Source organism: Halichoerus grypus, chromosome 1 (genome assembly GCF_964656455.1).
Source record: "Halichoerus grypus chromosome 1, mHalGry1.hap1.1, whole genome shotgun sequence".
NCBI lineage: Eukaryota > Metazoa > Chordata > Mammalia > Carnivora > Phocidae > Halichoerus > Halichoerus grypus.
The window spans coordinates 201,668,994-201,684,226 of NC_135712.1; the positions used below are offsets into that span (position 1 = coordinate 201,668,994).

At 47.8% G+C, this 15,233-nt stretch overlaps 1 protein-coding gene and 1 non-coding gene across 6 annotated transcripts in view; both read right to left on the reverse strand.

Annotated features, from left to right (window-relative positions):
• The window catches only part of LARS2 (leucyl-tRNA synthetase 2, mitochondrial), a 141,424-nt gene that overhangs the window by 68,942 nt on the left and 57,249 nt on the right, over positions 1 to 15,233 (reverse strand). For 4 of the 5 annotated variants that reach the window (XR_013450312.1, XM_078078973.1, XM_036095884.2 and 1 more), the window contains one exon: positions 9,471 to 9,614. The exons of the other annotated variant lie outside the window; for it this stretch is intronic. Coding sequence is in view for 3 of the 4 variants with exons in the window: in XM_078078973.1 (XP_077935099.1) it covers positions 9,471 to 9,614 (144 nt within the window). In the remaining variant the exon portion in view is untranslated. The remainder of the gene's footprint in view (positions 1 to 9,470; positions 9,615 to 15,233) is intronic. 5 annotated transcript variants of the gene reach the window in all.
• Positions 10,136 to 10,293, reverse strand: LOC118538085 (small nucleolar RNA SNORA62/SNORA6 family). The gene has a single exon (XR_004918451.1). It is a non-coding gene; the product is annotated as a small nucleolar RNA SNORA62/SNORA6 family (small nucleolar RNA).

Below are 15,233 nucleotides of genomic sequence, written 5' to 3' on the forward strand. Positions count from 1 at the left end.
AGGTCTACAGAAGATATGTAAATAAATGCTGACATAACCCTGCTATCAGGTGTTTTGTTTTATGATTACCAAGATGATAATAATCATTCTGGAAAATATGAAGAGGGATGAAGAACAACAACAAAAAGTTTCCAACAACAGTTTCCCACAATCAATATAAACACCCAGGGAGATGACCTGAGCCGAAATCAAGAGTCAGCCACTTAACCATCTGAGCCACCCAGATGCCCCAAAGATGCACATTTTCCCCACAAATGCTGAAACTGGGACATGTCTTACAATCAGTGGTGCCTTTGACACCATTTTTCTTTCTCATGGAGCACAAGATGAAATGCCAATCACATGTTACTGATAAAATGTACTAGGGTGGTGGTTACTCGTGGGATGGTCACGTAGTTAAGATCATGGCGTTAGTATACTCTTTTTAAACTACTAGAATTTGCATTTTGCCAGAGTTCACAACTTATTACAGCTCTAGAAAGGATTAAATCTTTATTTCAAGCAAATCTGACACTCAAAATTAGCCACTCTGGAATAGTAAACAAAACAAGAGAGAAATGGAAAGATACTGTGGAAAACTGTCTCTTTCTCTAAGAGGGACACTGATTCTGAATAACAAAACATGATCACACGACTGTGGATGTGGCTGTTAATGCCTGCTTCTCTCAAAGCCCGGCAGCCACGGGATCAGTGTCCCTGTTCTCCAAGCAGCTGGGCTCAGAAGGTCCGGGGTATGGAGAGGACCTTGGAGGGGAGATCAGACACAAAAAGACACCATTTCAGTGCAGAGGCCAGCAAGCCAACTCCATCAAGAACAAACTAGAAAACCTCCAACCACTGTACCTGCCATTACGTGGCCATCAGTGCCCTGGCCCTGTCCCCATTACAGTTCCTACCGTGCTAATGTCTGGCCCTCTTTCGACGACACCTGCCCTCCGACTGCGCTGCGTGCTCCGAAATGCCTGGGTCTCAGGAGATCCAAGTTGGGTCCTGGCTTTCTTGGGCTTGGGGGCCTCAGTTATAAAATGAGGAATGGGCTGGGTCTGTCATTTTCAAGGACACCTCGAGCTGGCCATGAGCCCCGCCTGGGGAGCAGGAGGAGGGCAGGATGTGGGCTGCTTAAGGGAGAGAACCGACGCCTGATCCCTTTGTCTTTAGATATCATATTGATTTTGTAATTTCAAAATCATGACGGTTTTTTGGTTTGCATTTGTTTTTCAGATCAGGGCAGGGATTTAAAAAGCACGGGAGACTGTGGGCTAAATGTGGGGGAGTCTGTGCACTGTTTGCTCAAGTTTCTTTTAGCTTTAAAATGCAAATGTCGGGGCACCTGGGTGGGTCAGTCATTGAAGCCTCCAACTTTGGCTCAGGTCATGATCTCAGGGACGTGGGATGGAGCCCCGTGTCGGGCTCCGTGCTCAGTAGGACGTCTGCTTGGGATTCTCTCTCCCTCTCCCTCTGCCCCTTCCCCCATTCATGCTCTCTGTCTCTCTCTCAAATAAGTAAATAAAATCTTTAAAATCCAAATGTCTCCCTGAGCTAAAGGGGTTCATTGGTGACACAGCCCTCCCTGGCATGCCCAGGGACACCCACCACAACGAGGTGCGAACAAATAAATCTCTTTACTTCCATGGGGTCTAGACTAATACTTCAAGAAGGAAGGAGGTCCTTACACTTCAAAAGGACCTGGCCAGGAGCTCAGAAAGCCCACTCAGGGTTTAAGAGCAAGACATCATGTTTAGTTCTGCCTTCATTTTTTCCTGATCAGATTTGCAATTTATAACCTAAGAAGCATATTACATTTGACCCTTGAACATCATGGGTTTGGTCCATACAGTACAGCACCGTAAATGTATTTTCTCTTCCCTATGATTCTTTTCCTCCTAACATTTTCTCTTTTCTAGCTGACTTTATTGTAAGAGTACAGTATATAATACACACAACCCACAAAATATGTGTTCATCGACTATTTCTGTTACCGGTTAGGCCTCTGGGCAACAGTAGGCTACGAGTAGTTAAGTTTCTGGGGACTCAAAAGTTATCTGTGAATTTTCAACTGCATGAGGGGGTCAGCACCCCTGAAGCCCATGTTGTTCAAGGATCAACAGTATTAATTTATTTCTCTCATTTTCCTTTTGTAGTCATTCCTTCTACCTTAGAAACAAAACCCCCAAAACAACACAGAAATGGAAACTTCTCGTTTGCCGAGCGTGCGTGCCAACCGGGAGCCTGTGGGTCTGCTTCAGAAGTGCTTTGGGGAGGTTGTGTGGGCACCGCTGTCCTCAGTTCCCAGACGGGAGGGACACGGGTGGGTGTGAGGTGCCAGGGCGAAGGGAAGGAGAGCTCACGGGGAACGGGGCTAACGGAAAGCACACAAACGTGACCAGGCGCTGGCAGGGGGCCTGCCGGAGGTGGACAGGAAGGCCCCGTGTTTAGGGAGAGGAAATCTAATTGCCGGGGTCATCTCAGCACCATCCAGAAACACTGTGGGCTTCAGAATCCCAGAGCCAGGGCCCCTGCCCTACACCAACTCTGGTGCACCCTTCTGGGCAGAGTTCCCACCAAGGACTGCGCAGAGCCACCCCCCACCCCCACCCCAGCAGTGTCACTGTCACCCCCGGCTGTGGTCACTCCATGATCCACTCCAGGCAGCGGGAGCCTTGCCTGGGGGCGGCCGGGGAGCTGTCAGCCTCCAGGCACCCGCTTTCCTTTCACCTCTGTGCTCCCACCCCCCTGCGCCCTGCCCACTACCATCCAGAAGGACTTCCGAGGGGCTAGGGGGTGGCTCTCCCTGTAAGAAGGCCAACCATCACCCCGACGAGTGCGGGGGGGACAGCACGGAAGGTGGGGGGGGGAATCACGTTTACTGTACAGCTTAGGAGAGGAAAGATCTGGGAGAGGCGGGGAATACAGAGAAGAGAAAGAAGTCAGAGAGATTACGTAAGAAGGAGCAGATTTAACAACTAATTAGTTTTGTGAGACAGGGTGTCAAAAGCAGATCTTGGGGACGAGAGCAGAGTCTGCGCTTTCCAAAAGGACAGACAGCGGGGCACGGGGGAGAAATCCAGCAGGAAGCTCGCGCTCAGGGTGCCCCCAAGGGCTGCTCTCGGAGCTCCGGGGTCCGGAGCCTGCATGGGCTCTGCCACGCCTCCCACTCAGGAGCTGAGAACGGATTTTTTACAGGCGGGGACGCAGAAGGCCACAGAGGGGCATGGCGACAATGACGCTGTAATAGCTTTAAAGCCACAGGGCTTTGAAGAGCAAACCCTCACAGATAAACCCGAGCCATCACCATTAAATGTGGCCCTGGCCAGTGTCCTCGCTGCTTTTTATCCCAACAGCCTTGCAGAGAAGTGGACAGCTCATCAAACGCATCTCACTGGTTCCTCTTGGTTCCCAGAAACTTTGCCTCCTCGGCCCACCTCTCATCTGGGCCTACGCCCACCCTGTGAGGGCCCAGGCTGCATACACAGGAGCAGCCCCCCCCCCCCCAGTGCCAAGGGTCTTTCTTGGGGGCAGGGAGCAGGGTAGGGCCCGGCTGTCAAACCTCACTGACCAGTCCCTTCGCAAAGCTTCCCGAGCGCACAGGGATGACTTGGTCAGTGTCAGGGAGAGGCATTTCCCCGCATCGTCGGAGAGCCAGCCTCTGTTCGGGGGCTGACAGTGGCTGTGAGGGTAGGAGCAGAAAGCCGGGCCCCAGGCCCAATTTCCAGAAGACAGCCAAACGCTTTCACGAGCAACTCAAGGCCTCAGGACCGGAACCAGGGAGCCCGAGGGGCCCCATTCCAGAGGGCAGGGGACCCTTAGGCACCCAGGGGCACGTGCTGGAGACGGGACTTAGCACCCTGGCTCCTCTGGGTCTGTCTTTCTGCTCCAGCCTCTAGAGCTCCTGTCATAAAGCCCACTCCCCTTCCCTCACCTCCTTGCTTCCCCCACCCAGTGTTTTCACTCTTTGCAGGCTCAAACACGACCAGCGTGTTCTGGGAAAGGCACCTCCACTTCGCCCGCAAGCTCCCAGGTGAAACTGGGGGGAAGAGAGGCACAAGGGGGCAGGGAGATGGGGGCTCTTCCCTCCCATCTTCCCTAATTTCATGAGGGCTCATCATTGCCCGGCTGCCTCTTGCCAACAGAAATTCTCCGTGGAAATACTTGTGAGACATGAAGGTTCAGGCACGTCTGGAAGGCAATCAAATGTTCCCTGACGGACATTCTGTGCTTCGCAGCCTTCATCACTTCCTGGAACACAGGGCAGACCTGGGGCTCCCCCCTCACCACCCTGCGCTCGCCTGCATCATCACAGTGATTCCACTGGGGTGCGCCCCCTCAGTCCGAGACTGTCTCCCGCACCAGCCTCCACACTCCCTGCTAGCACCTGCTAGAACCTGGCCCAGGTCTGGCCGGGCGCTCGGTAACATCTGGGGAAAGAAGGAATGGATGCACACTCCCTGAGAAAGGGTACAGACTGCCGCTTACGAGCTCGAGCACCTGGATTTGAATCCCAGGGCTATTACTTACTACTAGTGGGAGCCTCGGTTTCCTTGTCAGTAAAATGGGGCGAATAGGCACACTGGCCCTCAAGGGAGCAACGCGAGGGTTAAAGAAGACGGTGTCTGTAAAAGCCAGAGCACTGATCAGCTCAGGGGCAAGCAGGTAGGCAATGGGAGGGGGAGACGGACTTTCTTGATATTCTAGAAATTCCTGAAAACTGGGACAATATACCCAACAATCTGGTGTGGCGGCTGACTAAGCACCATCAGGGCATGATTATGCCCATCTTAACGCCAGAGAGGAGCCTATGTACCGTGCCCCGGCGGCCGAGGGCCTGCAGGAGGCAGCCGCAGAAATCGAAACCACAGACCTATTAGGAAAGTTCAAATGGGAAGCCGGCTCTCTGTTTTGTCTCGCCTTCCAACTGTCACCCTGCTGGCAGGAACTGAGGCATCTGCTCCATCAGACCCAGAATCTCTTCTGCTTTCTGTGCGGAGGTCTGCAATCCCCGCTCCTCCCCCTGCTCTCACCTCATCATGCTGCCCACCAGATACCTCCCACACATCCCTGCCAAGACTAATTCATGTGCCTCAGATACTCCTACTGCAAGTTTTCTTCACATTTCACAAAGCAAACAGTCCTAGCGAGACTGGGTGGGGGTGAGGGGAGAAACATCCAATAACATCACAGAACAGCCTTAATATTTTTGCATTTCAGGGTTCCTTGTAATGTTCACGTCGGGCATCGTCTTGCTTCATCTGGAAGGTAAGTGACTGAAAGGAGGGCCCCTCCAGAGCCACGCTCCCTAGCGGACCGTCAGGTGTATGCATCAGAGGCAGCCCCCAGAGCAGCAAAACCGGACACAGACACAAAGCTCTGAGGATGACTGGGGCGGGCACAGCTCACTGGCCATCCCAGCACCCACTGCCCGCTCTCTTCCCTCACACAGCTTAACAGCTTGACTACAGAAGCTAAAAAGCCCAAGCCTGCTTTCCTAGTCTCCCTTGAAGCTGGGGAGTAGCCACATGACACAAGTGGGGCCAACAGAACATCAGTGGAACTTTGTTGGGGGTTTGTGGGAAAGTTCTTGCTTTCCAGGTAAAAGAAACAGTCGCTCGCACTGCCCCTTTTGCTTCTTTCTGTCTTGAATGGAAATGGGATGTCTGGCGCTGCAGCAGCCATCTTGCGACCATGAGGTGATAGGCAGGAAGGAAGGGCCGAGGGAAGGGCCGAGAGAACAACCGAGATACCAACTCAGAGCCCGATCCTGGTTCAGTCCCAGCAACTTGGGCCTTCTTATGTGGGAAAAGTCAACTCCCATTTGTTTAAGCCACCATTAACTCGGGTTTTCAGCTACTTGCAGCTGAAAGCATTACTAACTCATCCTTCTCTCTATGGCAGGACCTCCTCCCTGATTGAACACTATACCAGGTTTTAAGGTAGATGCCTTATCTCATTTGATCTTTGAAGCTTCAAACCCATTTATCCAAGCACCTATTATTTGCACATCTCTACTCAACAGTCTCAGGGCCACTGCATACTCAAAAGGGTCAGGAATACGTCCCTTCCAGGACTCCCTATGGCAGTCAGTAGCGTATTCATCCACTTAGTGTCCAAGTCAGGGTCCTTCTTGATGACACCATCTCCTACACACTCTCATCCAATAGAGTCTCAAGTGCTACAAATTTCACCACCTGAGTATTTTCCTAACCTGCCCATCTCTCCCCACTACTCCCGCCTAGTCTAAGTTATGCACGCCCAGACTACTATAATAGCCTCTTAACTGGTCTCTTTGCATCCACACTTGCTCTTTCCACAGTGAATTTATAAAAACACAAATCTGACCGTGTCTTTTCCTTTCTTGGAGTCCTTCCATGGTTACCCATGTCCCCCATGATAAAGTCCAAATCCTTAAGACCTAAAAGGCCTTGCCTGATCTGGCCCCTAACCCCCAGCTTCTCCAGCCCTACTGAATCTCTCCTCTTGGCTCTCTGTTTCAGTTATACTGTCATTCTTTCAGCTTCTCAAAATCATCATATACATTTCTATTTTGGGGCCACCACACACGATAGTCCCTATATGAAGGAGCTCCTCTCCAACTTTATGGCCTTACTTAACCCTTACATCCCTTTGCAACCCAAACAGTGATTTTCTATTTCAGATATTGTACTTTTCTGTTTTAGATTTCCAGTTCTTTTTTTTTTAAAAATAGTTTCCATTTCTCTTCTGAGATTCACCATCTGTTCACTCATCATGACCATTTTTTCCTTTAAGTCCCAGACCATTTATGTAACAGATGTCTCTGGCTTTATCTCCTAATTCTAACATCTGGGTCATCTCAGGACCTATTTCTACTGGGCTGCACCCTCTCCCTTTTTTTCTCTTGATTACAGGCCACAATTTCCTGTTTTTTCGCAAGTCTAGTACTTTTTTATTCTATGTGGGGCATGCAAATAAAAACCAGCCATGAAGAGAGTCTGGATTATGTTGTCTCCCTTTAAAGGTGCTGAGTTTTGTTCTGAAAGTTCCTTTCGAAACCATCAGGTTTACTTTTATTTTTTATTAAGTTGAGTCTGTTCTGATTTTGTCTTTGGTCCTAGGGTGTCATCTATACTTCTAACATATGGCCTTTTGGGGGTCTCAACTGCGTACTTCTGGCTGGGCCATAACTCTAAGATCTCCGAGCACTGTGCAGTCCTCTGGTATCTGATCTCCTCTCAGTCTCTTTGCTATCATTTTCTGTTAGGCCTTCTGGAGTCTTGCTTTTGTGCATGGGAAGCCCTCAGCCGAGGACCTGCAGCGAACATAGATTTCTGCTTGCCCCTACCACTCCCACACCACTCCCTCTTCTCTTGATTTTCAGGGCAAACCAAGTGCTGACCTCCAAAGACAGCTTTTTCAATAAAGCTGCACAGGAGTTCAGCAAGAACCAGGTGAATCACCATGGTAACTAACAATTTCTGCTGAACAGTTGAAAATTCACAGCTGACAATTTAAAGAATAATGTCCCTCAGTTAGGTTATAACATTTCCAACTGGAGGCAGAGGTCAAAAAAGAAAGAGCTAATGAGATGGCCTTTCCCACAATGCCTATTGCAGAGTCATCTGGAGATGACCTGGCTTCCCTCCCAGTAATGCAGTGGACCCCAACTGTCAGCAAACAGGGGCTCCCACTGCCTGGGATGTTACAGAAACAATGTCTTCAGCTTTGTTTTTCTCAATCAGTCTCTTGATTTTTTTTTTTTTTTTAAAGATTTTATTTATTTGCGAGAGAGAGAATGAGAAACAGAGAGCACGAGAGGGAGGAGGGTCAGAGGGAGAAGCAGACTCCCCGCTGAGCAGGGAGCCCGATGCGGGACTCGATCCCGGGACTCCAGGATCATGACCTGAGCCGAAGGCAGTCGCTTAACCGACTGAGCCACCCAGGCGCCCTCAGTCTCTCGATATTACCGTGTGCTTCAAAGGAGCAAGGCATTGTGTTAACAAGTTCTAATGGGTAGTTTTCCAAATCCATATACTCTTCTCTGCTACACTCTGAAGAAGTTATCATGGGAAAACTGCCTCATTGAAGACCTGTCTTTTGAGTGAGAAAACTGGAGGTCATATATCCATATGGCACTGGTATTGTGAGCTGGTGTACTGCGGTTCTAATTCAGCCAAGTTTTGTAGTGATCAGCGGTTATTTATAACTTTGTGCTTTCTTGGCATATAAGAAGTACAGTGTTGAATCAGACCCAAAGTCTATTTCAGCCCACTACCGTCTCTGACAGAGCACCCCAGGGGCTACTACGGCTGGGTATAACTATCCTTCTTAAGGTGACTACCACGGGGGGAGAACTACCACAGCACGAAGTCACTGGCCTTTCAAGATGTCTTTACCTTTTCAGATCCTGTTTATGTCCAGTCTTAAGCGAAAAATTATGGGGATCAGCGAAGTGTCCCTGATTGGCTCTAGTCATTTCTCTCTGGAGTTTCAGGGAGTGATCCCTCAATTCCATATCCTAAAACTGGGTAAGCTCAGAGGGTATTTTGCAGAAGTGGTTCTGGCATACCCAGAATGCATTCTGCTGCTCAGGCTGTTGGTAATTTAATAAGCGAGCTCCCTCTTTAAACGGCTGGCTTTGCCTTCAATCCCTGAACACAGAAAAGAGCCAGAAGGTACCTTAAAAAACACTTGGTCCCACTCACTCCTTTCACTGATGAGAAAACTGAGCCTCCTGACTCACAGCAGTTTACACTATTAATCAGGGACACAACAAGAGTTAAAATCAGAGCTTTGGCTCCTAGTTTAGTTTCTTTCCACTCTGGTCTTCCTTCATGGAGACCAACCATCTCGTCACTCCTTTTTATTTTTTTAAAAGATTTTATTTATTTATTTGAGACAGAGAGAGAGAGAGAGAGCATGAACAGGGGGCGGAGGAGCAGAGGGAGAAGCAGACGCCCCACTGAGCAGGGAGCCCGCCCTGGGCTTGGTCCCAGGACCCTGAGGTCATGACCTGAGCTGAAGGCAGGCACTTAACCGACTGAGCCACCCAGGTGGCCCTCTTCACTCCTTTTAGATGGTCTTCTCTGGACCCTCTGGAATGTCCTACTATCTTTCTGGAGGTTTTACTAGTACTATACAGATGAAGATACTTTTTTCCTTTCTAGCTTTATTGCTGATATAACTGCAAATAAAGTTGAACATTTTTTGGCTTCTATGGCAGCACAATGATTGAGTGTATTGAAAGGTCAGCAAACAATGGCCCAAAATGACCCCCAGGTGCCATTCCTGACTTACCTCTAAAACACCCAAACCCATCTCCCTCGCAATGAGCGACCCTGAGGCTCGTGTGCTTCCAGTCTGCACACCCATGGCTCCAACAGCCCTTCCTAGAGTTTATTCCCAAGAGTGAGGCTCTCCAATACCCAGAAGACCTTGGTGTTGCCTCCCAGCACAGACGGCATTATTGGGGGGGGGGGGGGCACCAGGCGGATACTCACCTTTGCATAAGCAGTTGTCTTAATAAACCACTGTCGGAGGTACTTCTGCTCCACCTTTGCTCCAGAACGCCATGAACAGCCATGTTCATCCACCTGCTCATTGGCAAGCACCGTTTGATCCACTGGGTCCCAGTTAACCAAGGCCTGTTATGATTCATAGAACAAAATGATGCCATCTGGTGAGCATATGGAATAGGGTCATCTCGAGGTTCCTTACATGTGAGAGGGTCTGCAAGTGCAGTATCTCTGCTCTGAGACTTGAGGGCATCTCTTTGGGAGGACTACTGGGCAAGGAAACCACCAGCACGTTGTAAAAAAGGACAGAACACACGAGCTACCTCTGTGCTTTCATCTTAGAGCAGGCTTGGGAGGGAGCCCATGAGCATGTGCCTGATCAAGTTTGGTATCTTCTGGTGTGAAAGGATGAACCTGCAGGATTGGGGATTTTAGTAAACAGAGGAAAAGGAAAAAAAATGGTACCTGGAACTCAGCAGAATCAGGTTATTTTAGGGGAAACAAATATATTTATTTGAATATAAATAGCTAACATTTATTGAGTGATTACCACACACCAGATGCTGTGCTAAGGGCCAAACTAAGGTTGGCTCTTCTAAGCCACATTAAGAGGTAAGAATATTATTATTATTATTATTACTATTACTATTACTTGTAGCAAGAATTACTATCAAACTCCACTCATTGGGCCAGAGACCCCTGTGGTGTTAGCAAAAGACTTGCCCCTCGTGTAGCACACCACCTACACTTGTGAGTTCATCGGCCAGCCAGTGGAGGCGAGAATATTATACTACCCCAGTGTTACAGAGGAGGAAGTTGAAGCACAGAGAGATTAGATAACTTGTCTGAGGTCTAAGTGAGAGAAAGGGCAGGAACTCAGGTCTCTCGAAATTATAAGAATTTTTGCAACTTTTAAAAACTCCTGTTTTTGTTTTGTTTTTAAAGACTGATTTATTTATTTGAGAGAGAGAGAGTGTGTGTGTGAGTGTGGGGGTGGGGAGGCAGAGGATTCTGCAGAGGCAGGATCCCAAGCAGACTCCCCGTTGATCGTGGAGCCCAACGCGGGGCTTGATCTCACCACCCCGAGATCATGACCCGAGCCAAAATCAAGAGTCGATGCTTAACCGACTGCGCCACCCAGGTGTCCCTAAAAACTCCTTTTAAATTACGGTAGAACATAATGTGGATCAATCAGAAGTATACAACTTCACAAATTTTTATCATTGCTCATCATCAAGATACAGAACATCCCCAGCACCCCAGGTAATTCTGTTGCACCTTCTCCCAAATCAGTATCTGCCCCTGAAAGGGTAACAATATTCTGAGATATATCCCCATAGACGTGTCCGGCTGACTGAACCATAATAGTCTTAACCATCAGGAAGCTTCTCTCCAGAGTTCTAATCCATTTCTGTCATCATTTAAAAGAAATACCTCTGCTGTCGATGCTCATTCCTTTATGACATTAAGGTAAAACTTAGAGGACAAAGAAGGTAATGAATACAAATGAATACAGTGACTCCAAAGAAGGAGATGTGTCCATGCACTAAAATATCCTGATTTGATACACGTTGTTTTTTAAAATTTTTTTAAATAACGGGTGTCTGGGTGGCTTAGTTGGTTGAGTGGCCGAACCTTGATTTCGGCTCAGGTCCTGATCTCGGGGTCATGGGATCCAGCCCAGGTCGGGCTCTGCCCTCAGCAGGGAGTCTGCTTGAAGATTCTTTCTCTCCCTCTCCCTCCGCCTCTCCCCCTGCTCACACGCAAGCACTCTCTCTCAAATAAATAAATCTTTAAAATAATTTTTTTTAAATAAATAAAATTTTACTAAGCGATTCTAAGAAGAGATTATGCCGAGCATTGTCCATTTGCCCCTCCAAATCCTCTTTCCACCCTGGTCTGCACCGTAGGAAGCTGATTTCTGCTCCTGCATTCACCTGGACCCTTGCCCTACACCTGCGCTCAACCAGTGAGAGGCACCCTGGCATCTTCCCAGTCGGGCTGTGCCTGGCGGTCCCAAAGGCCACGCAGCCTCTGCCACACAGGCCTCTGCTACTGCTCTCCCAGTTCCAATAACGGCCCCTTCAGCCTGGGCTGGCGAAGGCCTCCCTCTGCGGCCAGCGCCAGGGGCTTGACCATTCCTTGTGGGTTTCCCTAAACTCTGCACAAAATCAGTCCTTTCATCACATTTTCTTCAATAACTGCTTTCGGGTGTGCCCTTTATTTTCTGCGGAGACCATGACTGATCTAGAGATACATCTAAAAATTAGGAGTGGAGGACAGACTAACCCATCTATGGGTTGTGTTTTTACAACTAAAACATAGTGCATCCATGAAGAACTGAAGCCTGCAAAGCACAGAGGCAGAGGGGGAAAGGTATGCACTGAAAGATGTTTTCCCTCTCATTCCACGGTCCCCAAAAACCCCGAATCCATAAATATAGAGAGACAAAATATAAGACAAAAGTATCTTAGATCTAAAAACTTAAGGTCAATAAACTAAGGATCACTGCCTATATTAGGGGTTACAGGGTTACAGGGAGGTGTACCACTTCACATAAAAGATAAGGGGCGCCTGGGTGGCTCAGCTGGTTGAGTGTTGACTCTTGGTTTCGGCTCAGGTCATGATCTCAGGATAGGGCTCCACACTCAGCAGGGAGTCTGCCTGAGAATTCTCACTCTCCCTCTGCCCCTCCCCCACTCACATTTCCCCCCCCCCTTTCTCTTAAATAAATAAAACTTCAAAAATAAAATAAAAGATAAAATGAAAGGGCCAAGTATTATTTAGGAACACGGACAGGTCTTTCAAGAGCCCCCATCCCCCCAAAAAAGATGCTCAACTAAAACTGTATAAAATAGAGAAGAAAGAAGGAAAGAAAGAAAGAAAGAAAGAAAGAAAGAAAGAAAGAAAGAAAGAAAGAAGGAAAAAGGAAGAAAGAAAGAAAACCTCCAAGGATATGGGAGAAGCAAACAGCACTGCAGATTGCAAAAACAAATAGGACTCTATTTTCTTATCGACATTTCCCACACGGCCTGGCATCTCGCAGACTCTAGGCTACAAAATACAGTAAGGGAGATGTGCTCCGAAAAGGTTTATACATTATAATGAAACCCTGGTATTGAATGAAAGACAAATAAAAGCAAAACCAATTTTGCCCCCCGTGAAAGTCTTGTGGGGAGAGGAAAAGCACCAAAGGAAATAGCATCTCAAATCAAAGACGTATCAGCTGGGAGAACCCACTGACGTTTCTTCCCAGGACCAAGATCCAGCCCATCCCCAGACCTGCAGGGTTCAGGTGCAGCCTCTCCGCAAGTGGTTAATCCAGGGGGTGGGCCAAATGCAGGGCCACCGGGGTCCTGGGTGTGTAGCGTGTGCAACCTCATGAAGTCCCCAGGACCGGCTTCCCAAATCCCTTTTCTCGGGTCTCCATTCTTATAAAAGCCTCTATCATATAGCCTCCCTTGAAACCACGGTCTTCTCTTATCTGACATTCCTGGATCTTCTCGTCTTGAACACTGACTTTGATGGACACCCTGATTTCTACTCAAGCGCGGTCTTGCTACGTTTAATATCGTTTCTGGACAATGTCACTGACTACGGTCATTTCCTTTCCTTTCCTGGCTGACCTTTGTTTGTCATCACCTACTAAAGCCACCTCTGTGTTCCCTTAGAGTTAACTAGCCTTATTTGTAAAACATTGCCTGTACCCGTATTTCAAAACCAACCTTAAATCACTAAATGAATAAATCAATCCATGAAATCATGAAAACACCTGCAAACACACTGAACTCTGGGAGATTCCGCCCACTGCTTCCCTCACTTAAGTTATCTGGCAGCATCACAGAACGAGCCGTTCCAAGTAAGAGAATTTCCCCAGCTGATCAGGGGTTAAATACCAGGATTCATATTTTTTGTTTGTTTGAGTGATTTGTGGGAAGCTTTCAGAAAGGCTTTTTGAAATGTGCCCTGTGACACAATCATAAACCTCAATCAGCCATGTGCACAAGGGTGACGGTGGGTGTCCCAACATTTCTGCCCCCTTCTCCCTTCCCTTCTTGGCCTGTAGGTTCTCAGAGGTGTGGGCAACTATGGGCTCTGCTGGGGATTCTCAAGGTGTTTTCATCTTGAATTCTCATTTATCAGTTCTCTCTATGACACAGCAGCTGTGTGGAGTCTACTGCCCCGGTGAGCCTCCTGTTCCAAACCTCCTGCTTTATCTCATCCTCCCCCTTCTCTTGGATCCTCCTTCCCCTTCCTTCTCTGGGCCTCACCCTTTACCTAGGGCGCCAGTCCCTTCTAGATCACACCTTCCATTAGCATGCTTTCGTCTCCTGGCCAACACCTCACTCCTCGGGCCTTTAGCTACTCTCCATCGTTTTCCTTGCCGCTTTCTCCTCGGGCTCTGCTTTTATACTACCAAAAACCTTTCCTGAGTATGCTGTAAGGCAGCTGCAGGTTCCAGAAGGATGCTTTAGGGTATTGATCTTCTCACGGTCCATTAGCATTTTTTCCTGACAAAACCACGCCTCATTAAGGAACACCATATAGATCTTATTAAAAAATCGAACTCTCAAAATCCATCTTGCTCCATTCTATCCAGAATGGGCCTGAGTTTGGACTGAGTCCGGAGGGGAGGGTTTCCAAGGCAACCGGTTATTTACTGCTACTACCTTCCACCGCCACGAGGGGGCAGAGCAGAAGAGGCTGCCCGTGTGCGCACAATGTGTGGTCCTGTATGCTCCCGGAACCTCCCCGAGGAACCTCCCCGAGGAACCTCCCGAGGAACCTCCCCGAAAGCGAGGTTTTGCTGCAAACCTAGCAGTGCATTAGCTCCGTCCCCAGCTGCCTCTGAAATCATGCAGGAGCCCAAAGGCAAATTCACAGTTTGGGTGGCTTCCACAATTCCCCACAATGCTCAAGCATAACACAGCACCCTTCCTACTAACTACCTCTACCACATCATTTTTTTTTTTTTTAAACCAGAGAGGTGAAATTAATGTTCTGCCAAGTGGAGGTCTTTATATTCATAGTTTTGGCTGAAAATACTTTTGTTTCGCGAGAGCAAGAAGAGATTCCATTTGCCAAGAAAATGAGCATTTGATAGACGGCACTAGTTAAGGACAAAAGACTTCAACACTCCAGCTATGTTTGGTAATGCTCTGTTAAAATACTCTCCCCAAATGTAAGTTCATTTAGACAGCTTATACCAGAACTGAATTTAGGGGTTAAGGCTATCTCCTATTTCAAAAAAAGTTATGACTATGCTGTTAGAGGAAAGGCATTAATAGGCAGGTTATTTTTGGCTTAATATGCTTCACAGAGAGTGTTACCTGCAGTCTTTCTAGAGTCAATTAACTTTGATGTTAATTTCAAAAGTTTGTATTTTGAAATAAACCCTGTGAACGGAATACCAACTGATATCAATTTGTTTTATGTTTTAAAGCCTATTTGGAAATAGCTATCCAATAAAAGGAGACCTACATGGAATAGAATACCCTGGATATCCACTTCAAACAACATACCAAGTGTGCATTTCTGCATTCTATTTATGATTTTTTCTTAAGATCATGACTTGGCGGACTGAAAAAAAAATCAATACACCAGAAACCTTTCAGGCAACAACTAGCAACAAAAACACTAACTTTCTAAATGAAATCCATAAAATAAGCTACCTTATTCTTCCCTAATACCTGGCCGTGGATGGGCTGCCTTAGAATTAGCCAGGAAGTGTTAGGAGTTTTTTCCAAT